Source organism: Rhinolophus sinicus, linkage group LG06 (assembly GCF_036562045.2).
Source record: "Rhinolophus sinicus isolate RSC01 linkage group LG06, ASM3656204v1, whole genome shotgun sequence".
NCBI lineage: Eukaryota > Metazoa > Chordata > Mammalia > Chiroptera > Rhinolophidae > Rhinolophus > Rhinolophus sinicus.
In genome coordinates, this window is record NC_133756.1 from 156,641,334 (window position 1) to 156,667,639 (window position 26,306).

The 26,306-nt window shown below is 42.5% G+C and overlaps 1 protein-coding gene across 1 annotated transcript; it reads right to left on the bottom strand.

Moving 5' to 3' along the window:
• Positions 1–6,110: 6,110 nt before the first annotated feature.
• On the bottom strand, positions 6,111–17,215 carry TCN1 (transcobalamin 1). Its single transcript, XM_019754077.2, has 9 exons — positions 17,055–17,215; positions 14,839–15,018; positions 13,819–13,950; positions 12,721–12,876; positions 11,368–11,558; positions 9,011–9,200; positions 7,800–7,983; positions 6,524–6,642; positions 6,111–6,356 (listed from the first exon to the last, which is right to left on the bottom strand). The coding sequence occupies exons 1-9, from the start codon at positions 17,131–17,133 to the stop codon at positions 6,295–6,297; spliced, it is 1,293 nt and encodes a 430-aa protein (XP_019609636.2). The 5' UTR covers positions 17,134–17,215; the 3' UTR covers positions 6,111–6,294.
• Positions 17,216–26,306: the final 9,091 nt, after the last annotated feature.

Consider the following 26,306-nt stretch of genomic DNA (forward strand, 5'->3'; position numbering starts at 1 on the left):
GTCCCTTATATATGCTTCTCTTTGTGGAGCAGTCTGCCCTCCTCCCTGCTCCCAGCCAGTCCTAACCGCTGTGCTGACCTCTCTGTCCCTGACATTACTAATTTTCATTTGCTTATCTAAGTGTACCTACTAAAGACCCTCCAAGGTGACTGAAGGTGACTTGTAGGCAGCACAATCATATGAGAAACTTGGGCTGGGTATCAGTGCAGGCAACAATGATAAAGTGCCCTTTACCGAAATCCTGGGTCTTTACATCGGGCGGTTTGGTGAATGTGTGAGTATAAACGAGACTTCCCCTGAGGCCATTTTACACCCAGACAACTTCCGTTTATCAGCAATTGCTTTGTTGCTGTTTGGGTGATTCCTAAGGCACCACCTCATTTTATGGTTCAAGGGCTGAGCTTTACCATATGCCCCTTTGGGCTCTCAGGTGAGGATCTGCCAGGTGATATGCAGTTAATTAAGTTGACATGACTTGGGTTCCAGCCTAGGCTCTTTGAAGTTGTTTAACTTTAGGCAGGCAATGGACCAGTTTCCCAGAAATTGTTTTGTTTGATTTTTCTTTCCTTATCTAGGGGTGAAAGCAGTTTCAAACACCCCGGGCTTTTAAAAGATACTATCTTTTAAAGTAAGTAATTAGACTCAGAGATACAGAAGAAAAACTGAGGGTTGCTAGATGGGAGGGGGAGAAGGTGAAGGGATTAGAAAGTACAAATTTGTAGTCACCAAATACTCACAGAAATGTGAAATGCAGTATGGGGAATATAATCAATAATGTTGTAAACATTATGTAGGGTGTCAGACGGGCACTGGACTTATCAGGGGGGTCACTTCATAGACTGTGTAGATGCCTGACCACTGAGCTGTACACCTGAAGCTGAAGTAGAATAATATTGAATGTCCTTATATGTACATATGTATGTATATATGATCATGGGATGTGAAGTACAGCATAGGGAATAGAGTCAATGGAATTGTAACAGCTACATACGATGTCAGAGGGGTAGTAGGTTAGGGGGAGGTTATCACTTTGTGAGGGGTGAAAATCTCTAATTATTACATTGTTTTGTACACCTGAAACTAATAAAAATACAAAAAAAATTAAGTAATTAGAAAATGCAGGATTGATGAACTGTATTAAGTGTTAAGTATATACATATATTTTAGAAATGTAGTTAAATATTATTCTATAAAGCAAAGCATACCCCCTATAACAGGGAGCTGGAAATAATGTCGAGATTATGAGGAGGGGCTAATTTTTTTTCTAATTACTAGATTTTAAGCAGCTCTTTTTACTTTTTATTAAATTTTTATTTTTTAATTACAATTGACATTCAACATTCTATTAGTTTCAGGCGTACAGCAGAGTGATTAGACATTTCTATAACTTACGAAGTGATCCCCTCAATGAGTCCCGTATCCGCCAACACCATACACAGTTGTCACAATATTACTGACTGTGTTCCCTATGCTGTGCTTCACATCCCCGTGACTGCTTTGTAACTGCCGAGTTGTACTTCTGAATCCCTGCATCTTTTTCACCCAACCACCCCCCACCACCCCCTACCACCACCACCTATGACCATCACTTTGTTCTCTGTAAAAGCAGCTCCTTTTAAGGGGACATTCTTCAGTGGCTCCCACCTGAAAATAAAAGTCAGAGTTCTTTTGATGACCTCCAAGGCCCTGTAAGACCTGGCTTCTGGTTTCCTTTCGGATCTCACCTCCATCCACTTTCGCCCACGCTCTCTCTGCTCCAGCCATATTGAACTTCTTGTTGCTCAGCCACGTTTGCGCTTGCTGTCCCCTCTGCCCAGGACTCTCTTCCTCCAGGTATTCTCACGGTGGCTCCCTCACCTCATTCCTGTCTCTGCTCAGAGGTCAGCTTTTAGAGAGGCCTTCCCAGATGGTGGTGTATAAGACAGGCTCACCCCCACCGCCCCCCACTGTGCCCATTACCTGCTGTAGCTCCTCACCTGCTGGCCGTCACACTACGTGTATTATTCATTTCTTGTCTGTGTCTTTCCCCACTAGAATGTCTGCTCCAAGGGAGAAGGGGCTTTGTCTGTTTTGTTCACTGCTCTGCTCCCAGCACTTGAGATCCTACCTAGCTCACAGTAGGTGTCACTTGAATGCTGTTTGAATGAGTGAATTAATGGACAAACATAAGACCTGGGTTATAAAGCGTTCTTTTCTTTCTTGGGGAATGTCGGTGGTTTTGTGAGGTGAGAACACAGGGTAGGTGCTGGGACGTGCTAGACAGCTTCTAACATGGCCCGTGTTCCCACCTCCTGGTATTCTTACCCTCACATAGTCTCCTTCTCTAGGCTGTGGTCTGGCCTCACTGCTCATGAATATGTACAGCAAAAGTGAGGAGATGACATTACAAAAGACCAACTTCCCTCTTGCTTGTAGTGTCTCTTTAGCTCTTGTCCCTTTTTGCTCTGATAAACCAGCTGCCATATGGTGAGCTGCCTAATGCAGAAACCCATGTGGCAAAGAACTGAGAGCAGCCTCCAGCCAACCGTTGGGGGCAGGGGGTAGGAATCCTGCCCACGACCATGCAAATGAACTTGAAAGCAGATCCTTCCCCAGTTGAGCTTTGAGATGAAAGCAGCACCCACTGACATGACATTTTGACTGAAGCCTCGTGAGAGACCCTGAGCCAGACCACCCAGTTAAGCCATCCCTGGGTTCCTGACCCACAGAAACTGTGAGATAATAAATGTTGTTGTTTTAAGCCATTGAAGTTTTAGGGTAACTTATTCTGCAGCAACATATAACTGACACATGGCACCTGATGGGAGGTGAGACCAGAAAGACGACAGTTTGTGTCTGCATGGTGGAGGGGTATATGCCATGTAAAGGAGTGGTAGGCAGAATAACAGCCCCCCAAGATGCCCACGTCCAAATCCCTGGAACTGGTGAGTGTGTTAATTTATGTGGTAAAGAGACTGAAGGTGTCACATGGAATTAAGGTTGCTAATAAACTGACTTTAAGATAGGAAGATTATCTTGGATTATCTGAGTGGAACCAATGTAATCACAGGGGTCCTTATATGCGGAAGAGGGAGGCAGGGCAGTTAGACTTGGAGAAGGTGAGGTGGTGATGGAAGCAGAGGTCAGAGTGATATGATTGCTGGCTTTGAAGACAGAGGAGGCCATGAGCCTAGGAGTGTAGGCATCTTCCAGAAGCTGGAAAAGGCAAGGACATAGGTTCTCCCCTAGAACCTCTATAGCCCTTTCCACACCTTGATTTCAGCCCAGTGAGATCCATTTTAGACTTTTGACCTCCAGAACTGTATGATAATACATGTGTTTTAAGCCAGTAAATTTGTGGCAGTCCGTCCCAGCAGGAGTAAGAATCTAATACAGGAATAGGAACGTAGCGTGGCGTCGACCTTGGGTTCCAGAGCCTATTCACGACCATCCTGAGAGAATCAATACACCTTGGTTTTCCCTGCTGTTTAAACATACACTTCCTTGTAACTTACAACTTACGGTCATGGTTGCTGCAAGACTGATTATGACACAATTGTTTCAGTTAGCAAATCGCTTGCAGAACCGGAAACATGCAGGCCATGCGTTTCTTAACTGCATAATAGATTTTGACAGTCCTTGGCTAACTATTGACTGGGCTTGTTGACTGATTGATTGGTTTGTTTTTTCTTTTTCCTTGCTCGCTTGCTTGTTTTTTCCGGTGCCTACTTTTCTGGTATCAAAGCACCCAGACTCTCTCTCTGGACATCTGAAAGGTTTGTGTTGATTATTTGCTGTAGCAGCAGATGGAAGTTTGACGCCTCAGACTCCGTGTGGGTTTTGTAATAATTCCAAGCCTTAGGAGCTTCTCAGACTGCAAGTGTGGCCAGAGCTGGGTTTTATGGGCCCGTGTTAGTGGAACGCTAAGGGACTGTGATTCCACTCACCTTCATGTCTATCTCTGAGATTAATGACATTTCTATCAGATGGCAGTGTTACTACATTCTACTTAGAGACCGCTGGCTGGGAGAAACTCAGCTGTCTCCATTAAAAATGGAAGCTAGTTGTGCTATAGGGAAGTTTTAGGAAACAGTGGCATCAAGTGAGATTTGATGCTTGATCCAATCAGAAGAATTTAAATAAGAATTGCAAAGAAAATGATTTAAAAAAAAAAGATTTATTGGGGAACAGTGTTTCTCCAGGGCCCATCAGCTCCAAGTTGTTGTCCTTCAATCTAGTTGTAGAGGGCTCAGCTCAGCTCCAAGTCCAGTTGCCATTTTCAATTTTTAGATGTAGGGGGCGCAGCCCACTATCCCATGCCGGAATTGAAGCAGCAACCTTGTTGTTGAGAGCTCCCGCTCTAACCAACTGAGCCATCCGGCCGCCCCTCCAGAAGCTCATTGGCAGCTCATTGTCTTCAATCTAGTTGTGGAGGGTGCAGCTCATTGCCCATGTGGGAATTGAACCGACAACACTGTTGTTCAGAGCTTGCCTTCTAACCAACTGAGACATCTGGCCACCCTGAAAATGACTTTTTAATGCTGTGATGGCAGCTTATTTGATTCCATGTCAGTGTACCAATTAGAATAATCTCTTATTATTCTAAAACCACATTTGGGAAGATAGGTCTAAGACAAATTGGGTGCTTTACTGGTATTAACTAAATATTATTGAAAGTGAGCTAGAAGCAGAGAGAGAGAGAGAGATCTCAAAGGAACCTACAGTATTCCAACCTTGTTATATTAAGATTTAATTTCATTGGTCAATTGCAGGGTCAATATGGTCTGTTACTTTGACATGTTTGTGTTATGTTTTTTACTTGAGCTGTCTTATTTTTTCTTATGGACAAAACTGACCATGTGTATTGGTTTTCCCAGGATAGTCCCAGTTCTTAATCTGTTTTTTCAAATGTAATCATTAACAGTGTTCACTTTTGCTCTTCACAGTGTTGTGGTTGGATGAGAAACTGTATGGCCACACATTTGATTATGGACAGTAATACCAACTCTAGCATTTTGCATATTTTGTCACCTTAAGCTATTATCCTTCAATTTCCCAGAGATTGTATAGTCTACAAACAGATCTGACAACTGCTGCCCATGCTAACAGCACTATGGAGTCCTGGAAGAGATAACCCCCAGCCCCCGCTCCCCTGCCGTCTGCAGCACAGACCCAAGAGGGTAGAATGTGTTGCTGTCTAGTTGTGAGGGCATCTATCACACCCAATTAATGGAGGTCCAGGCAGAGTTGAACCTGAGAGTCACGGATGAGAACCAGAAAGCAGTGTGTGGAGAGGGTTCAAACCCCATGATGCAGGGTTGCTGGTGAAGGGGAAGAAGCTAAGATTTCCATGAAGAAAGCAGAGGAGGAACAAGGGAGGGTCTGCTCAAATAATTTAACTAATTCTGCCTGATGGCGTTTTCATTTTGGGGGTTGCTTTAAATGGGTGACTTTACGCTTTATCTGAAGCACCTCTTGCCCTTTGACATCTTAAAGGCATGTCTGGTTCCTGACCGGACGTGTGTGTGGCTCACATCCTCAGTATAAGGTACAACCCAGCTCATGCTGCTGAGACATGAGTCAACTTAAAAAAAAAAAAAAAAAATGAATTCTGAAATAAACATCAGAGGTGACTTTTTTTTTGTATATGGGTATTTTAATGAAATGAATATCAGGGTGATTTTTATGGGGGAAGTAAAAGGAAAAAAAGAAAACATGTGAGAAGAATAAGTGGGACCCAAGGGAGGCAGCTGGAGGAGGGGATGATATTTTTCCTCGAACTTTATTGATTGACTTTTCATGTATAAACCTCACATTTCCCCCTTTGAGCAGAGCAATAGTTTCCTCCATCCACTGCCCAAACGAGCCATATGTCTGCTCCATGTGTCTCTTTCGTCTGGGTCTCAGAGAGCTCAGTCTCCCTACAAACTCTCTGCTTGATCTCACTGCTTGTGGCTGCAACATCTGACCTAGAGCCTTATCTCCATGTCCCCCAGTTGCCCAAGGTCACACAGATAGTTAGCAGGGGAGCCTTGAGTAGAACTCAGCTTATTAGATATGTGGTGCAGTCTCTTTCACTTCACTTCTTCTTGAGATGGTCTTCCCTCTAATAATAATCCCCTTTTAAAATGAAATGATTAGAACATGCTCTTTTTGTATAGTTGTTGATATTTATTGAACATGAGAAGGGAGAAAGGGAGGTTATTGACTCTCCTATTGTGATTGAGATAAATGAAAAGAAAGGCACGAGGCCAATTTCCACATGGAATGCCACTGCAAAAAGAATTAGATCCAGCTTAGGAAAGTTTGAGTTTATTAGTATTTGCTCCAACGAACCTCCAACTTTTCGCCATTTTGGACCACATAACTACCAACTCCTGCAAAGGAAGAAGAAGAAGTGGGTCAATGGATCTGACCACCAAATCACTAAATAGTGAATGTCACTCTCCCAACTGCTGGGCTCGTTTCCCACAGAAGCTCACACCCTCACATCCAAGTGCTCTGGGCACTTCCGCTGTGGGGCTTTGGGCACACTCTCGCTTACCTTGGCTCACTGGTTTGCTGTCACTCAGAAGTTCCCAGTAGGTTCTGTGGTTATTGTTGGCTTTCAAGCCCTGAACAGAGGTGATGTAGGGACCCCATGAGCTCTCCACCACTGTGAAACTGGGGACAGTGAATGGGTTACAGGAACTTACAATTTTCAAAGGCAACTCTATAGGGGCATTTATAAAACTTTAATGTACCTACAAATCTTGAAGATATTCCCCCCAAATGCAGATTTCCCGGCCCTATCCTTTGATTCTGTAGGGCCGGGACCAGGAATCTGCACGTTTTATAAGCATTCCAGGTGATTCTGAGGTAGGCATTCCACAATCCATGCTAAATTAGAAAAATGATGCCCAGGGTTCCTACCCCTTCCTCCTGCCATGGGGACACTTTGCAGTCAGCAACATCTAATCTCCCCCAAGGTGGTAACTGCCAAAGACACTAAAACGATAGATGGAAGCATTAACCTGTTGTCCTAGAGGCACCATAAGTCATAATTTAGTGGGTTTTCTCTTCAGAAAGAGAAACAGGGAAAAATGATATTTCATGTTTGCTTATTAAAAAGTGATATGATCAATGTCTGTTTCACATTCTTTAGTCACATTTCTCTACCTTCCTGGGACACTTGATAGGGACCTTTCTAATTATATATGTATATTGATAGTACAAAATATATATACCTATGTAGATATTTTCATATGTGTGATTTTCTCTGTACCATCTTACATCATGTTACTAGACACGATAAACAATTGCCAATTAGGTTTCAGAAGCCAAATCCACCATATTTTTCAGAGACAAAGTCAATATCTTAATTTTAATATTTGACGTCTCTAGGCCAGGGAACTTAAATCTAGGGGTCCATGAATTCTCCTCAAAGGTGGGGGACATGGACAAGCTTCCGGGTGTTTGTGAAACCTCTGACTGAAAGGATGTTTTTTGTGTGTATGTTCGTTTTTCTGGGATGAGCATCCCACTCGTCTGATTTTCAAAGGGGTCAGTGATTCAAAAATCATGAAGAACCACTGTTCTAGACACAAAATGTCTGACTTAAGAAGTTGTGTTTATTGAAGGAGTTTTACTGACAGAACAGAGATCCCTGGGACTTATTGATCCATTAAGTTCTCACCTCCATTTTTTAACCCCTGCTGTGAGATGTAAATGGACAGCAAAGGCACTGATTGAGAAGTGTTTTAAATGTACTTTGTAGGCACATGCAGATGTGTTTTAATGCCACACTAAATACCGTAACTTTAGGTTATGTACAGACATACCGAAATGCAGTCTCATTTATTTTCTGAGCTTCCTCCATCACATCTAGGAAGACAGAACCTTTCGGTACAGTGACGTCGGTGGAATATGTTTCATTGATTTGCACAGAATAATGGACTAAGATATGTGAGGGTGAACTAGTAGGTGCCACAGATACAGGCTCCTGAGTGGAGATGTTGAAGTTACCTGGCACAGACAAAAAAGCAGAGGAGAATTATGATTCGGACTAACCAAAACAATGTTAGAGTTGCATGCCTATCCAACCCCTTCCTGTGGACTCCTTTATGCAGAAGGGGATTTGCTACTGGGAGCAACTGTCATCAGTCTAGGGGCATATCTCTCATGTGACTAAATCAGAAATGAAAACCAGACACTCACCACCGTGTGAATGCTTGTGTTCAGCTCAACTCCCAGCCGTTTAAGCGATTCAGTTGCCCCCTCTCCCATTTCTCACAGAGGCTCCTCATCCCCTACCCCTTGGTACAGCATACAATAATGTGTCCTTTTTTATTTTTACCTTTTCAGTTCTTAACATTTATTGAAAAAATACTATGTGCAGGCACTGTACTAGTCATTTTACATGAACTATTTCATTCAGTCCTTACAAAAACCTATGCTAGATACCGTTATCATTTGCATTGCTTATATTAGAAAACTGAAACTTAGAGGTTAAACATTTTGTCCAAGGTCCCTAAATCTGTCAGTGGCTGAGCCAGGAATGAATGACATAGAAGGAAAAGTCTCCTTTCCTTAAGCCTTGTTGCACAATCGTTGGTCTGAATCAGTGATTGATGATGCAATTTCTTACAGTACTGCCATTTTCCATGCACACAGATGTCTTATTTCCCCGAGGGATCACTCACTGTGCATAATGGAAAGTCAGAGACACACACTTTGTTTAGGACACAGATGATACTCAGACCCTCCCTCCATATCCAGCAATCAGAAAACATCCCTTTGGAGACAGACATCATCTAATCAAGTCTGCCTTGTCCATCAGTCTTTGAACCAAAAACGACATCTATTACCCTGTTAAGAACAAATCCTCAGGTGGTTATAATCTCTGATGGCATATCAAGGACTGAGTTCTATCTGGAAACTGTTATGCTTTAGAGGTTTATCTGGTCCCTTTTGGTGCCTTAAGGACACCTAAATCTCATGCGCTTTGGGTGTTACGCTGGAAGGCAAAATAATTTGCTTTTTAGTGATATACCTGAACCACTGACACAAGAAGAGTGTTTGGTAACATCCAAATAGGTCTTTCCCACCAAAGCAGGTAAGATCTGGGCTGCAGCAGTTGGAATACGGAATGTTCCCCGAGGAATTTCCTTGAGCACTGTTCCCAGAGTTTGTTGGCAATTCCATTCATTTTCTTTGTAATAATTTGATGAGACAAAGAGAGCCTAATGAGAGAGAGAAAGACAGAGGGGGGGGGGGGACATGAGAACGGATGAGAAACTTCAATTCAGGGGAAAGCCTACATCTAACTAATTCAGTAAGTATTTATTGGACATTAACTACATAGGCAGCAACTTAGGCAACTAAGATAATTTTCCTGCTATCAAGAAGCTTATAAACTATTTGGGTGGGGAGGTAGAGAATTGCTTAATATTAAAAACTGTAATAGTACCAATAAGAACAGACTTTCTCTGCCATACTCACTCTTGTGTCCTGTCCCTGGGTGCAAGCATTGGAATAATATTGTCATGTAGGAGGCACCCAATAAGTCCTGCTCACAAACTGTGGAGAAGGAGCCCCTGCGGTGGCTGCTCTAGGAGAAGCACCTAGTGGCAAGGACTTTCAAGAGAGGAAGAGCTCTAAACATTTAGGGGGGCTGAGGAAGGCTTGCTGGAGAAGGCGGTACTTGAGGTAGGACTTACGATATGACAGCATTTCAGTAGGTGACATAAAGAGGGGTGCACTGTACCCAGAGGCAACAGCATGACCAAAGTTGCTAACGTAGGAGTGGCCGGGGCATGGTCTGCTTGTGATGAGAGCATCTGCATTTTAGCAAAATCCCAGAGGATTTCTCCTGGTCTGGAAAGACTGGTTCGTAGGGAACACTCAGGGCAATTGTGGAAGACCAACCTGGAGAAGGCTGGGGCCAGATTGGTAGACCCTTGAGTTTCAGGGAGAGGTGTCTGACACTATGTACTTGACAGTGGGAAGTATAGGAGGTGCTTGAGCAGGAACTATCTAGGCAGCAGATGTAAACTGGATTGAAGGGGCAGAATTACGGGGCGAGAATAGTTAGGAGGGTATTAGAGCAAGCAACTCCAGCAGTAAAACGGGTCGCACTTGAAGATGCTGCTCTATAGTTTCTCAGGGAAGAGCAGTCCCCCCCTTTCATCTTTTCTTGAAGACACTTAAAGTTACCCAGCTAGTCAACAAGCGTTTGTGGGATGTTAAAGAGAAGCAAAACCGATCACATGACATCTCCTCTTAAAAACTACCTTGTAGGCAGGAAGCCCTTGATCCTGCTGTGAATTAGTATCACTTGTAGGTGGGGCTTTTAAACAAGACCAAGGCCGATGCTCCACCCCTAAGTTTCTGTGTTAACTGGCTGGTGTGGAACCTAAATATGAGTGTTTTCTAAAAGTTCCCCCAGGTGATTCAACAGTGCAGCCAGAATGGGAAGCCACTGTTTTCTATTAAACGCAAACTTAGCAAGGCAGACAACACATAGTATGAAGAATTCAAACAGCCTCAAGGTTGGAGCCCAGCTCACAGCACCAGCCTTGTCTGGTAATTTTCCCCAAGGACCCTACACTGACCGTGCCAAACACCTTGACCTTCCTAAAATGTGTAATGTTCTTTGGTGCCTTTGGTCTTTGTCCTTGCTGTCCTCTGTCCCTTTGAAGGTCCTCTCATCCCGAGTCAGCCTGGCAAACCCCTATGCATACCAAAGACTAAGTGAAAAAATTTTTTTCTTTAAACCTTCCTTGATCTCACGTATTGATCCCTTAGAGTTGAGCAAATCCATGCAGGAATAAAGTCCTGGACGTCAAGGAACATACACAGGACAGTGCAGGGGCTGAGTGTGAGTTTCCAGCTGTGTAGGTCCCGTCCCTGTTTGCATCACTTTCTGCCTTTGTAATATTTGTCAAGTTACTGATATTGCGTGACTCATGCTCTTATCATAGGAAACAGAGGTAATAATTCTTTCCTCATAATGTGTGCATTAATGAGTTAATGTCAACAAACACTAGTTCCTGTTACTGCCACTACCACTTCTACAACCCTAATGTCATCTGGGAGGTTAGATGAAAGCACTAAACAGCGGTATATGGTAAAGAACAAGATAGGTTGTAGTTGTAGTAAACTCTAGAATTTCTTAAATAAATTTGCAGTCAGGAAAAGCTTCATAGAAGCATTGGATATGGAAAGGTAAAGATTGAAGGTGAGGAGAATACATTTCAAGCAGGAGAGAGGAATTATCTGAGTAAAATCAAAAGTAGTATAAGGGAGGAAAATAGATGATAAGATCTTAGGAGGCCAATAAAAAAGGACAACAATATTGCTTTCCTCCATGACTCTCTTCTCTGTCTCCTAGTTTATCCTTTGACTTACCTGCATAGCTTCTCCTGTGCTAAATATGTTTCCAATGAGACCATTTTCTTTTTTCTCAGACAGAAGCTTTTTTACCAGTGACTTTGCATGATTATTGAGATGCTTGAAATTTTCTTCATCTGTTTCAGTCTGTCCATTTACTACCCTTCTCTTCACACAGGTCAGAGCCAGGACAGCCATCGCACCAGTATCTGTCAGAAAAGAAAAGCCTTGGTGACAGGGTGACCAACGATCCCAGTTTGCCCATAATTGATGGGTTTCCTGGTATGTGGGACTTTCAGTGCTAAAAGAGGAAGCGATCTGGGCAAACTGGGATGGTGGTTATGCTAGTCAATGATGGGAGAGAAGGACTTTAAGATACAGCAATCATCCCTCTTGGTCATAAAAACACATGAACAGTCTTCTACTTTTACATCTTGTTTTATTTTTTTTGTTTTTTCATTTTTTTAATCTTTCAGCCATATTGGCAAAGGAATTGAATAAACGAAGGGTGATACACCAAACAAAATATGTCTTGGAAACATTCCAAGGTTTTCGTTAGACTGATTAGAAAATAGCACTTAAGAGAATTGTTTTCCAATAAACCCCTTTTGGGAAGGGCATGAGGCAAGAGACTGGAAGAAGGGAGGTTAAGGTCTTTTTTTCTCACTTGTTATTTTGTTCCTCCTAAGTTCCGTAGGTGTGGTGGTGTCCCTCTCACATAGGAAAAGGAGTATGAGAAATCTCATATTCTCCTCACTACTTAGAGATACTGGATGATTTTCATTGAGCTTCTTGGAGAAAGATGAGCTTGTACATCTGGATCCACAGGGGCTGAGCACCCATAGTAGCTATTTAGAGGGAACTTCTTTTTGGATTAAACTGACCCAGTGGAAAATATCTGGTCCTTCTCCATTGTAAATACACACTTTATAGATCAAAATATTGGGCCTCGTCTCCTGGAGAGATCGTGTTGTTCAAAATCCCAATAAACTGGAGAAAGAGGCTGGGATAAGATAAATGAATTCCAGGACATTCCCTTTCTCTAACAGTTATACTTCCTAAAATAATGTTACATGAAGAGTTTCATGATCTATGCTCATTTTACACATGGGAAAAATAAAGTCAAGAGTTAGCATCCATTTGTTATGTAACCCAGAGAAGAGCTGGGCTAGGAACCAGGTCTTTCTACTACACTGCGCATCTAGAAAGAGACCTAACAGCCACCCAGTATCCATTCTTCTCCTCTCTCTGAAGAGACTAGGGTAGACAGGATAGGAAAAAATCTAAGTACTTACTGGTAGAAAAACTCCCAGGGCAAAACCTACTGCTAACGGTGTCCTCTCTATCAGGGGAATTGGTTTAATGACTCACCTACTGAGAACTGGCCACCAAAATAGAAGTTTTTATTTTCAGGAGTAAAGAGGTTAGTAAGTTCGGTGATTGAGTAGTTTCCATTGAACAGACACAAGGCCAAAACGTCCAGGCTGAGCTGGTAGTAGTTAGTCAGTGGATTGCCATGGTGTACTTCTGGCAGAGAGAACAGAAATAACTTACTCATGGATGTGGTACTGGAGTAATAAATACATTTGCAACCTATTCCTACTTACTTCATTCCCGTTTCTTTACATTTAAGGAGAGGTGAGGAATGGAAAGGGGAGATCGCTCACAGAATCAGCAAACTTGAGAAATTTAAAGGCACTCGAGGGCCACCAAATTCAACTCAACTCCTTTCATTTTATCACCGAGGAGACCCAGCATGAAAGAGATTAAAATACTATCCTGATATTCAGGTGGTTACAGAGCTAATTCTAGAATACAGATTTCCCACCACCAAGCCTCTTGTACTTTCAATAGTGATGTGTTGAAACTCTAAGTAGAAGTGGAAGAAACAGAGGTCATCTCAAAGGAAAATGGGATTGGAGAGACCTAATGAATAATAGAACATTGGGTAGGAGTTGAAATAACAACAATGCACCTCACTAGCAGCCATCATGGCCGACCTATTTTTCTCAGTGATAAAGTACTTTGGATGGATCATCTTTAGCTCTTATACTAGTATTGCATGCTTTGGTGCTTATGACACAGTGTCTTCTATTGCTCAGCTATTTCTGGTGTAGTTCATTATTTGTCTAAAAGCCAAGCTTCTGGAGGACTAGAGAACTGTGTCGTGTGTGTGTGTGTGTGTGTGTGTGTGTGTGTGTGTGTGTGTCTGTGTGTTTGGGTCTCTGTGTGTGTGTTATCATATATAAGGTAAGGCTTGATGTAGGGCCAATGCTCAGTGGAACATATTTGAAAAGAAAATTCAAGACGTGAATTGAAAGAGGGAAGAAGGGAAGGTGATCTACAAAGCTAGAGTGGGATGAACAGAACGAGGAGAAGAGGGACACAGTGGAGGGAAACTTCATGTAGTTCTGAATCAGCGGAGGAGAAGACAATGTTATCCAGGGTCTCTGAACATTTGGTTCTTACCCATGTTGTTAATTTCTTCCTGGAATTTCTTTTCTAGTTGGCTGACCAGGTGAGAATACGCAAATGTTTCATCAGAGTTCTGACATGCTCCCAAAGCCAGAATAAGCAAGGCGAGCTGTCCCGAGGTTAAATCTGGTGCGAAGAAGAAAAGTATTCAAGTTTAACAAGGTCCATGCTTGTGATGTTTTTGGCCTCCTGTCTTCTTGTGACTTATGTTGCCTGTCATTTCTTTCTTTTGTTCCACTCTATGCTAATATTTTATTGTTCTCTCCTTTATCCCCCAAGCAGAGCCTTTTCTAGCAGTATTGTATAAATGCAAGCGAGACCTTAGTCCTTCCCATGAAATCACAGAATCTTTTTGGAATAAGGCAATCCTTATGAAAATAAAAAAGAAGAAAAATAGATAAATAATAAAATCTTGGGATTTTCCTCTGTGTGTGTGTGTGTCATCTTGCCAGGATAGTAATAATTGACTTTTATGTTCTGCCTTATAGAGTATGAAAACTCTCAGGCTTTTCATAATTCTTACAATAAGAGGTAGATAGGGGTCACTTCATTTCCTCCTTATATTAATTAGAAGGCTGCGGCTCAGTATTGACATGAAAGGCTCAAGGTGGAGCCTGGACTCGAACCCAGGCCACATCTCTATTGCTCTGTGGTTGGCTCTCTATTATCAGCTTTCTTAGTTGTGGTCTACACCCCTATCTGGTTGTGAACTCAGGTAGCTTATAGAGCAGTATTAATGGATACTGGTTAAGACTCTATAATTTATTTTGCTTTTCCTTGTGACATCTTGAAGGAAAATGGTTTTCAGGATCCAAAGAAGTAAGGCCTAGCTCTAGAGTAAGTGGCAGGGGATTGATATTTTGAGGCACCTTTCTGTCACCTAAAACTTTATATAGCTACGATAGATGTAGCAGGGATACTTCCTTGGACACACAATTTTTAGGACCCATTGGAGATAATCTTAGTAGATAGGTAACTGTTATCCTTAACATTGCTGAGAATTTAGGCACTCACCTTTATTTTCCTCATTGTCGTGGACTTGTTGGATCAGCTGTTGTTCTATGCTTTGGTTCTGGATCCCAACAAGTTTGAGGGACAACAGGACATTGGCAGCTTGGATGCCTTTGCTATATTTTGAATCGATCATTGTGTTTATTAGAGGATTTAGACGGGAGTAGTTTTCTTTGCTTACCTCTGTGGCAGGGAAAGGACGAAATAAGAAACACATACTCAGAAAATAGTAAGGCTAGGAACAGGGGTGATAGTAAAATACTTAGTAATATATATGGCCCAGACATAGACCAATTCAGTGGTCACTGGCTTTGTTGCTGGAACAATAAAAGGTGGTTCTGGAGTCCCTGCTATGGCAGGTATTGCTTCTTTACCAACCAGCATGGAATGGGTTTTAATATTGTAACAACTGGTTCAGCCTTACCACTGTGTACTGGCAGAATATCAGTTCTGCCTGGGAGATTTATTACCATTCCCTAACTTTGGATATGATACTTAGAGAGGGTGTTTTTAAAGAAACCTTTGTAATCAGAGACTTAGCTGAGACTAGAATACACGTCTTCTGACTCCCAGTCTATAGCCCTTTCTACTTCCTGGATTGAGTTCTTTTCTTCTCCATCTTCTTCTAATTCAATTCAGTTACTACTGAGAGAGGGAAGGCAAAACTGCTGTGTTACGTTGGTGATTGACCTCCAAAGCTGAATTGTGTGATTCTCTAACTGGCCAGGTATCAAAATCATTATTCAGCGGTAGGCACGCTTTGGGAAACCCTCCAGTTTTAGCTTATAATCTGTCTAACCCCAGGGGGAGAATAGAGGGAGTCACATTATACCGTGGAAGTGAAAAAGAGAGTCTAGAGTCCCACAAGAACTGGGGGAGAACAAGAAGAGTTAGTTACCACTTAAAACATTTCTAAACATGTTTTGTCCCTAATCCTTCCCATCTCCTGGTTATCTCGTGGGTTAGTGGGAGAGTGAGAAGAGCAGGAGCCCGGAATCCTGCCAGACATTAGCTGGATTCTGTGCTCCTTCACTTATGATTTTGAGTAAATTATGTAACTTTCCTGACCTCCAGTTTCCTCATTTTAAAATTGTGGATATTAACACCTACTTCATAGATATGGGACAAGTAATCACTTAATAAACTGTAAAATACTGTACATGTAATTACTTTTAGCTCAACTGGAGCTTCTATTCCTATACTTAGAGAATCCAGGACATGCGATTTCCCTTGCCGACCTTTCTTCCCTTTAAAACAGAGTGTCAGGAATATCTGAATCAAGTGATTATAGAAAGGTCATGGTTTATTATAGGCACAATTGGACAATTGTGAGTTATATCCGATATTTTGTGGAAGCATCCAGTTCAGCAGATTTTCTGGCACTGAAACAGACTTTTTAGTTCCTGGTCAACAACTCAAATCAGCTTCCTTGACCACTAAAGACAAAGTTAATTAATTTGTACAATGAATTGAACTTCAAAGCCTCCATAGGGCTTTGAATACCCTTCCCCATTATCCTCCATTTAGGAATGAAGTTAAAGAAATTCAGAAACATTGGATCATTCATCCACTAAGGGGTCGTACAAGACCCAAACCCAGTTGTTTTTTCTCTTACTTACTATTTTTTAATAGAATCACATAATCATTGGAGCCTACACCCAGAGGAGAGGTGATGGGGTCTGTACCCATGTCCCTTGGGGAAGAGTTGAAGGGAGGGAGATGTGTGGCTTGGAACATCTAAAATCGACAGTGACAAGAGAGCAGTCTTCATTATTTAAAAGAGATTATAAACATTATTTTTTTCTGTGCAGTTACAAGAGGTTAACCCAAAACCAATGGGTTGAACTTCAGAAAAATATAGTGCATCGCAGAATCAAAAGATAACTTTCCATCTTGAAAAATTTCTGGGATCATGAATTTTCTATCACTGAAAATGAACAAGAATAGACAGTACTTGGTAGTGTCGCTGTGGTAGAGTGCATCTGATCATAGAAAGAACACTTAAGCAAGTTAACACTGAATCCATGATCCCTCTTAAAACAACATACATTGTGGAACTTTCCCTACCATCGCCTGCCACCCTTTACATTACTTATAGAGTCCAACCATATATAGAACTGAAATTGGGCCTTTTCTAAGGTAACTCTATACAAAGCCCCCTGTCAGTAGCTGTCAGGAGACTATCACACTAGAGTAATTTCAGCTCAAAGCATACTCACCGCAGATTGTGCATAGTTGGCTTGGAATAAGAGAAAACAATAGGAACCCCACTAGGGGCAGCTGGTGTGATTGTCTCATTTCTCCAGCAGGGTATTGGAATGGTGAGAACTTGGCTGGTCTGGCTATTTATTGGGTGATGGACAGAAGGTAATGAGAGCTCCTCCTTCAGCTTGCCTTGGTTTCTTTCACTCAAGCAAATATTGAGCAATATCAGGAGGTGTGGTCAAGTGTATTTGTCCAAGTATGATAAACCAGGAAGAAGACTTGCAAGGTATGGTCAGGGAGAATGAGGAAATAATTTTTCTTTGTATTCTAGCCAAAACCTTCAGGATTCACATTTCTTGCCTTCAGCCCAATGAGAATAAATTAGGTAAATGACTATTTTAAGCAATGTTTCCCTCTCTTCCACTCCACTTTGGTTATGTTTTATTTATGTCTCCTAAGAGGTTAGATTTGATGGAGCCAGGGCTTACAACATATAAAAATGGAAGCAGAAGTTCTAAGTCTGAAATTGGAGCAGGCAGGAGAGGGCAGCCTGGTCTTCGGCAGAGTGGTTTTGACCTATGGTTTTCTCCTAAGATAGATGCCCTGAGAGTTACCTAACCCAGGGGGAAAACCACAGAGATATACATCAACTGCGGTCAAAACATTGCCATGCAAGGAAAGATGCTACATGTGAGAAGTACTGTTTATCATGGTTCTTCCAAGAACTATTAGAGAATACTATCAATATAGCTTCAAGATGTTTGCTCTGGTCCAGCAAGATGGCAGAATTGGAGGTGCCTCGCTCACATTCCCCCACAGAAACAATAATTTTAGCAGCTATCCAGGGACAAAAGTTCCTTTGTGGGAGCTTTGGGTTCCAGGTAGGAGGTTGCGAAACCCCAGCGGAGCTGCTGAGGAGGGCTGCATTGAGAAGGCCCACCAGTGAAGAGACTTGGATCCATACAGGCTGAAGCACAGAATCAGCCTTCTCTCATTTTTCTTCCTGGCCTGTCATCTCCCCTGTTGTGTCCTGAGAAGGCAGGCTCACTGGCCACAGCCCTGGCTACAGATCTGCGAACAGCCTTAGGTAAGTCCCTTAACCTCTGCGACTCTCAGTTTCCTTATCAGTAAAATGCAGATAATAATAGTTCTTCTCTCTTAAGATTTTGTGAGAATTTGATGAGTTACCATAAGGGTGCTGAGAATAATATCTAGTACATAATAGGCAGTCTATGACTGTTAACCCTAATTATTTCACTAATAACCATCAGTTCAATTGTATCTACCTAAAGTCTGCTTGTTAATCCTGATACCTGTCTCCCTCAATCACTGATCTAGTCAACCACCAGTGTCACACATTCTACCTTCTGGAACCAGCCTGCTTTTCTCTGCCTTTACTGCCATTACTCTGGTCAAACTCACTGTAATTTCTTGTGTCTCCTTCCAAGTCATTCTCCATCCAAGTCCTGGAGCAGCATTTCCCAGACTTGATAAATACATAGACCCCATCTAAAGAAAAGGACTTCTCAAGGAACACAGTTTGACCTACAGTACCCTAGGACTTTTAATCTATGAAAAAGTCAGTTTTGAATTTTTCCTGCAGAAGAGATATTTTATTGTCCTAGTAATATTTTTAAAAAGTTATTCAAATCCTCAGAGAATTGAAAATGTGTCTGTGACTCTTTGGGCTCTGAGTATTCAGTTTCGCATCTACAGTGGTCTTCCAGACCGTAATTCTGATTATTTGCTTCCTAGTTAAAACCTTGAAGGCTCCCACTGCACTTTGACTAAAACTCAACATTTTAAATGAGATCTCTAAGAATCTGTACTTTTGACCCTTGCCTGTCTCTCCCCCATTATCTCACTCTCTTGTACATTTGGCTCCAGACTCATTTTTTTCAGTTCTTCTTTTGTGCCAAGTTCCTTCCTGCCTCAAGGATTATTTGCATGGGTGGTTTTTCCTCTCTTGAATGCTTGCTTTCTCAGATGGTTCAGCTTAAATACCACTTCCTCAGGGATGCTCTCTCTGCACCCCCCAGACCTGGTTATGTCCCCCTGTTATCTACTTCCTTCACACTTTGTACTTTCCTTTGTAGCACATGTCAGAATTGCAATTAGTTAGTTGCAGAATTATTTCTTAACTGTGTTTGTTTAATGTGTGTCTTCCTGCCAGACTCTGAGTTCCTTAAAGACAAGGGAAAGTCTTTCTCATTCAGTGTTGTATCTCCTACTGCACTATGCAAAATGCCTACTACGTAAGAGGTTGTCAAATATTTGCTGAAAGAAACCACCTCAGATCCAGAGCCAAGTGATAAGTTAATAACACGTATTGGTAGATAATCTCACTGAAATAAATATTAGAAGTTTATACAGGAGCAAACTAGAAAATAGAAGTAAACGATTGAGGTGGCTTCAATTAGGATTGTGACAGAATTTGGGATTTAAGCATCTGGGGTTTTAGAGTCAAGGTCACCCAAGTATGTTACAGTCATCTACTCAACATTTCCTTATCTAATCGAGCAGATCCACTTTGAGATAATCTCCACTCCTTTTCTTTCACCTCTCTCCATGCTGATAAACAAGATTTATGTAATTCCGGTTATTTGTGTGACTTACTGACAGTGAGTATTAAGGAGTGAGCCAAGTACCAAAACGTCTAGTAAAACCCAAGTCCTTCTAGTGGAGCAAGATAAGGTCCTAAGAGCTCCCAGGGCGATCAGGAGATATGGCCCAGAACAAGTTACTCTGAACTAAGCACAAATGGCCTATGGTTTGCTCCTGCCGAGTATGTGTGGGGACTGAAGCAAGGGGACGTGTGGAGGCATATACGAGGTAGGACAACTAAATTCACGAACTCATCCTAGAAAAAGCACTACACACCTCATTGCTGAATATCACTACGGTCACCTTCGAAGTACTCCCCTTGGGAAGCTATGCACTGATGCCAGCACCTAGTCTACCCCTCAAAGCAATTTTGGAACTCTATTTCTGGAATGGCCATCAGAGTTGTCATCGTATTACCCTTGATGTCCTGAATGTCATCAAAATGTCTTCCTTTCTATATTTCCTTTATCTTCGGGTAAAGAAAGAAGTCATTAGGGGCCAGATCAGGTGAGTAGGGAGGGTGTTCCAATACAGTTATTTGATTACTGGCTGAAAACTCCCTCACAGACAGTGCCGTGTGAGCTGGTGCATTTTCAAGATGCAAGAGCCATGAATTGTTGGTGAAAAGTTCAGGTTGTCTAACTTTTTCGTGCAACCTTTCAGCACTTCCAAATAGTAAACTTGGTTAACTGTTTGTTCTGTTGATACAAATTCATAATGAATAATCCCTCTGATACCAAAAAAGGTTAGCAGCATCGTTGCAACAAGTTCACAAACTTAATTGTCAGAGCTTGTGTACCATATATCTGTGTACAAGTTATAAATCAATTGAATAAACTATTATATAAGATATGTTCTGCCCTCCTAGTTTTACAAACCAACTTTCCTAATGAGATAGAAGGGAAGACTTTAATTTAGAATTCTCAGAGTCCTTCCATGCTGGAACATGGCATGTGGTAAGAGCCACCATCCATCTCCACTCCACTTCACTCCCCTACTCACGGCCCATGGCCCAATTTCTCCTCTCTTTCCAACCCCACTATGACCTGCATTGTAAGGGGCCTCCCACACAGGAAGTGAATGCTACAGATGACACATCCAAGTTCTGTTCATATTTCTAGTGGCAACTGCCCCCTGACCACCCACTGGATGCAGGGGACACACACCTGGGAGACAGACTCAGGGAAGGGTCTCATGCGGGCCTTGGATGTGAGCTCTGGGCCGTGCGGGCAGGGCATTCTGGGGGCTTGTCCTGTTGGTCCACCACATCTTTTTCCCCAAGTGGAGAAGGCAGTGGAGAAGGCCTCTGAAGCATGGATCCCTGAACAGAAGTTCTTTCTTTCCACATGGGAGGATGATGCAAAATGGCATGGTGGCAGCTAATTTATCCCATCTCTTTCTTCCTGTTATAATATGCGGATGTCTAGAAGAAGCTAAAACAGCGAGGCTTTGTTCAGGCTGCTGATTCTGGAATTTGTCCCATTGTCATGCCAGTTGGACTGGTCTCTCTGTTCCTCTACGTCTTTCCAGATCCTTCCAAGACCATGACTACTAGCACAAATAACATAGATGTTTCACAGTGTTTATATCATGCAGAATTTGGAATTACCAAGAGAATATAGGAGGAGAAGTGAGATTTGGATTTATTTATTTATTCCTCATTGATTCATCAAAAATGACGAGCATCGAGGAGCCTCTAGGCACATCTGATTTCTTATTTAAAATCATGATCTTGGACTTCAAATCAAAGGGCACAGAGGGCTTATAATGTTGGTGGTTTACAAAACAAGTCTCTGATAGGAAACAGTCGGAGGTGAAATGCACACAGCTGGAGGAGAACTGGAGGCCGGCCTTGCTTCCTCCCTTGTTAGCCGTCCTGAGGATCTCTGCGGGAGGCTTCTTGAAAGGGGAGCCTCCCTGAATCAGCGGGGGCAACTGTTAAAGATGCATATTCCTGGGCCCTTCCCTCTGGGTTAGACTCTAGGAATTTACATTTTGGACAAGAAACTGCAGTGTTTCATATGTACTCAATCTAAAGTTTCCAGCCACAACAGGTCCCATTGGACTGGCGTGAGGCTAAAATAGCTGTATTTTTAAATAGCGCTCCAGGTAATTTTGATAATCATCCTAAAATCGGGGCGCCACTGAACAGGTGCTCTCTAAGGGCACAGTAGCTGAGTCAGTGGCACCAGCAGCATCAACATCACCCGGCAAGTGTCAGAAATGCAAGTTCTCAGGCTCCGCCCGCCCTGAGTTAGAATCCCCAGGGCACAGCCTGGGTTTTAACAAGGCCTGATTCTCCTAAAGTTTGAAAACCACAGGCTTCAAATATCTCCCTGTGTCATGTGGGGTGTCCTGCGGGGTCTCTGGTCCCGCTCCCTGCATAAGAATGCAGGACATGGTGAGGCCAAAAAGGAACACCCACGGAGCCATAGATAGGGGAGTCATACCACTATAGTCTCACTGGTGGCTGGGTTGGAGACACAGGAAGCAGGAGCCACACTATCCGCAATCTGCCGTCCGCTTCTCTGCCAACCAACCTCACTTGCTAACTGCAATCCCCGTTTGCTAGCTCAGCCACAGCAGTTATATCAGTGGCCAATGGCTAACTGGTTACAGCTGATGGCCGACTAGTCACAGCTGATGGCCATCTACTACCTGAGCCAGCACCTTTCCACCTTTCCCCGTGAGGCCGAGAGCCTGGAAACTGCTCTTTGGGACTCTGTCCCCCCCACCCCCCACCAATGTCATTTCCCAACAATTCAGCAAACAGCCACTGGCACTCCCCAAACATGTTGTTCCCCAGTAACTTCGGGGGGCCTGGAGAAGTGACTGTTCTCAAAGACTCACTGATGGACTTTCTTTGTACCCATGATTTCAGTACTGGAGTGAGCAGGACAGTTCCCAGCTGACAACGGCCTGATCACTCAGGACAGAAGGGGGAAAGAAGTCTTTCTCAGAATGTAAAAAATGGCAGCTCTGACAAAGAGTTTTTATTTTGTTCTAGTACTTTCCATATTTTCCTCATATTAAGCAATTTGGATCAGGAAGACCACAATGCATATTCCTGAAAAATAAAAGCAATCAGCAAAAAGCAATTTGTAAATGCTGTCAGCTGGGGGTGGCATTGGCTATAAAATGACCCAAAGCAGGTCAGGAGTTTTCAATTTCCTGGGTTTTCCAAGGGTCATCGGTCGAGAGCTGACATCATGAAGAATTTTGTGGGGTTACAATCACCTTTACTTTTGTGCATGATTCTGGCTTTTTCTGAGCAACAGTCAGGTACGTGTTTTGTTGTTTGAAGGTGTGGCGTCTCAGATATTGCTGGCTCTGTTATTGGTTGCTGCTTTCAGTAGAAATGACTTGCCATTCTATTTTTCTTACTTCTGTAGTCACGATGCTTTCTCTCTTTTGTCCTCTACCTTCCCCCAAAGCAAGCGATTTATCTAGCTTATCCTTATGTTTGGGAGAGAGCTATTTTTTATTCTTCCTTCTAGAGGTAGGTATTTCCCACTGTGTGGCTGTCCCCCCACCCCCCAACAACCATCACCCCACCTGGGGAAAAAGATTTCCCTACTTAATGTTTCAGATTGCTCTTCCTATCCCACCGTGATCTACTCCTAAGCCAGCGTCTGCCTCTGGTCATCACCTTTGTTCTCCTAAGTGAGCGTGTGTTGGTTCTACGTCGGGGTGGAAACAAAGTTCTTCATTCTTTCTCTTCTCACTTTTTATTTGTCTTGAGTCATGAAGTTATCTTTTAATAGCTATTGTTTTATTTGCAACCCATTTACTTTGTCCATGCGTCCTACTTGTGGCTTATTATACAGTAATCTTTTCTCACCTCAACCATTTATTTATTTTTCTTTACTAAAAAAAATGGATAGAAGTACAACACAGAAAGTAAACGTAGCATTTTCTTGTTTCTAATATTTCCCTATTGTGACAATGTAGTGATGGATAGCTTTATCTGCAGGACAGACCTTTGCACATCTATCTGAAAACTTAGAATTTATTCCTGGTGGTAGAATTAATGGGTCACCAGAACTGTGGATAATGACATGACTAGGCTTTCATCTAAGACAGCCTTCATTTTGTTTTATAGAAAGATACAGGGCAGGAGACACAGCAGGTACAGATCTCCATTCATTGGCAGAACCAGCAGCTGCTCTCGTATACGGTTTTCTTTGTCCCTTCACCCTCAGAAGGTGTGTTTGGCCACTGTGGATGGCAGCCAGAAGCCACAGAGAGGGTGCAGCTTCCATGTTGCACCCATCATTTATACTGGTCTTGCCATGTAGATCCAAAGTCGGCACACCAGCTTGAGGCTCCCCCAAATCCAGGGACAGGCCCACACAGCAAGCGAGGCAGAGACAGCAGCCCACCTGCATCTGTAGCTTTGAAGGAAATGGTGCTGGGAGGAGGAGACGGAGATTTCCCCAGACAGGCCTCCGTGAAGCTGACCTGATGTTAACTTTTCCTGCACAACTTTTACGGCTTCATCGGCACGATCACGTTGCATCTCTCAAGGGTGCTCCAGGGGGTGTTTGCTTATTTATTTATTTTTGTTAAGAGGCCATGCTCAAATTTCCTCTGAGTGTCTTCTAGGACAAAAAGTCCTCTCTGACTATTTCTTTTTGGGGTTCTTTCAACAGTCTCCATAGGATGTACTTCTTCTATGTTCTGGGCTGTGGTCGAATTGACTCTACTTGGCCATGCTCACTTTTTGCATTCTGATGGAGTGTCTCTGGGACTTGGCTGTCCTGCAACCAAAATAACTGAGAAGGGATATGAGTTTAAGTATCTCGTCACCGAGTGTGGGATTCAGAAGGAGGTAAGAACTGTGACCATTTCAGATAATAAACTAATCTCCTGATCTTAATGCAGTGGCACTGTGCTTAGGGCCAGTGCGAGATAGGTGCAGCCAAGGCCATAGATGGAGAACCTGCTCATTTCTATGATACCTGAGTTTGGTACTTTTAGGATAAAAAGACCAATGGAACCCAGGAATTGACCTTGAAGAGCCCATGACCCATTAGGGGAGACTATATGATGTATATATTATTATGACTTTACAAGCACTTGTAAATCTTCTGTACTCCTATATCTTCTAAAATCTAGAAACACTAGAAAGAAGGTATTGTTTCCAATTTTCATATTAAGTAACTGAGGCAAAAAAGGCTAACAATTTACCACAGGTCATGCAGCTGTCCAACAGAAGAAGCACTGAAACTTAGATATTGGTAGAGATTGACATTCTTCCTTTGAAGAAGAGGCAATGGGATTTCAGATTGTTTATGTTTCTGCTATTGAATTGTATGAGTTCTTAATATATTTTGGATATTAACCCATTATCAGACATATGATTTGCAAATATTTGCTTCCAGTCAGTTGGTTGCCTTTTCATTGTGTCAATAACTTCCTTTGCTGTGCAGAAGCTTTTTTGTTTGAGGTCATCCCACTTCTTTATTTTAGCTTTTGTTGCCTTTGCTTTTGGCGTCAAATCCAAAAAATCATCGCTAAGAACAACGTCAAGAAGCTTACTGCCTATATTTTCTTATAGGAGATTTGGTCTTATATTCAAGTCTTTGATCCATTTTGAGTTAATTTTGTGTATGGTGTAAGATAGTGGTCCAGTTTCATTCTCTTGCATGTGGTTGTCAACTTTCCCAGCACCATTCATTTCTCCATTATATATTCTTGGCTCCTTTGTTGTAAATTAATTGACCATATACTATGGGTTTATTTTGGGCTGTCTCTATTCTGTTCCATTGATCTGTATGTCACTTTGCAAGTATTTTATTAAAGAATTTTGTGTCTGCATTCATAAGGTGTATTGGTCTGTGTAGTTCTTTTTGTTATGTCTTTGGTTTTGGTATCAAGGTAATACTGCCTTCATAGAATGAGTAATGTTCCATCTTCTAGTTCTTGGAAGAGTTTGTGAAGCATTGGTATTAATTTTTTAAATGTTTGGTAGAATTCAGCAGTGAAGACTTCTGGACCTGGGTTTTTCTTTGTGGGTAGTGTTTAATTATTAATTCAATTTCTTTACTTGTTATAGGTCAGTTCAGATTGAGCACACTCTGAGTCAAGTCAAATAAAGACCAGTATTTCAGAAAACCTGCCAGACAGCTCAAATAATAACAAATCTCTGGAGATGGGGCTTTTGGAGAGTTCCAAACTATTCTATTCCCTTTGGGTTTGCAAGACTGTTGGTTTTTGTGGCTACTGTGGAGCTGGGGAGATGGGAATTGGTACAGAGCAAGTTAAAATGTCACAAAGCTCATTGTTCTCACTGAAATTTCATGATTTTTCTTGAATACATGCTCCTTGGATTGTTGCAAGCCTGTGGGGATAGAGTCCCAGAGAGCAGTTTCCAGGCTCTCGGCCTCACATGGAAAGGTGCTGGCTCGGGTAGTAGATGACCGTCAGCTGTGGCTAGTTGGCCGTCAGCTGTAAGCAGTTAGCCAGTTAGCCACTGATATAACTGCCACAGCTGCATTGGTTGGTCAGTCGGTCAGTAGGTTGGTTGGCAGGCAGAGAAGAGGACAGCAGGTTGCAGGTCATGTGGATCCTGCCTCTAGTGAGACTATAGTGCCTACAGTGAGACTATAGTGGCATGTCATGCGGGAGACCCTGCTCGCTGCGCCATTTGTCATGCGGGG

Bases quoted from the DNA above. Each gene is read 5' to 3' on its own strand.
- TCN1 (XM_019754077.2), bottom strand. From the start codon at position 17,133: ATGAGACAATCACACCAGCTGCCCCTAGTGGGGTTCCTATTGTTTTCT. The intron at 15,019-17,054 runs GTGAGTATGCTT...TCCCTGCCACAG, and splicing joins CCAACTATGCACAATCTGCG to AGGTAAGCAAAGAAAACTAC. The intron at 12,877-13,818 runs GTAAGAACCAAA...TCTCTCTGCCAG, and splicing joins GGAAGAAATTAACAACATGG to AAGTACACCATGGCAATCCA.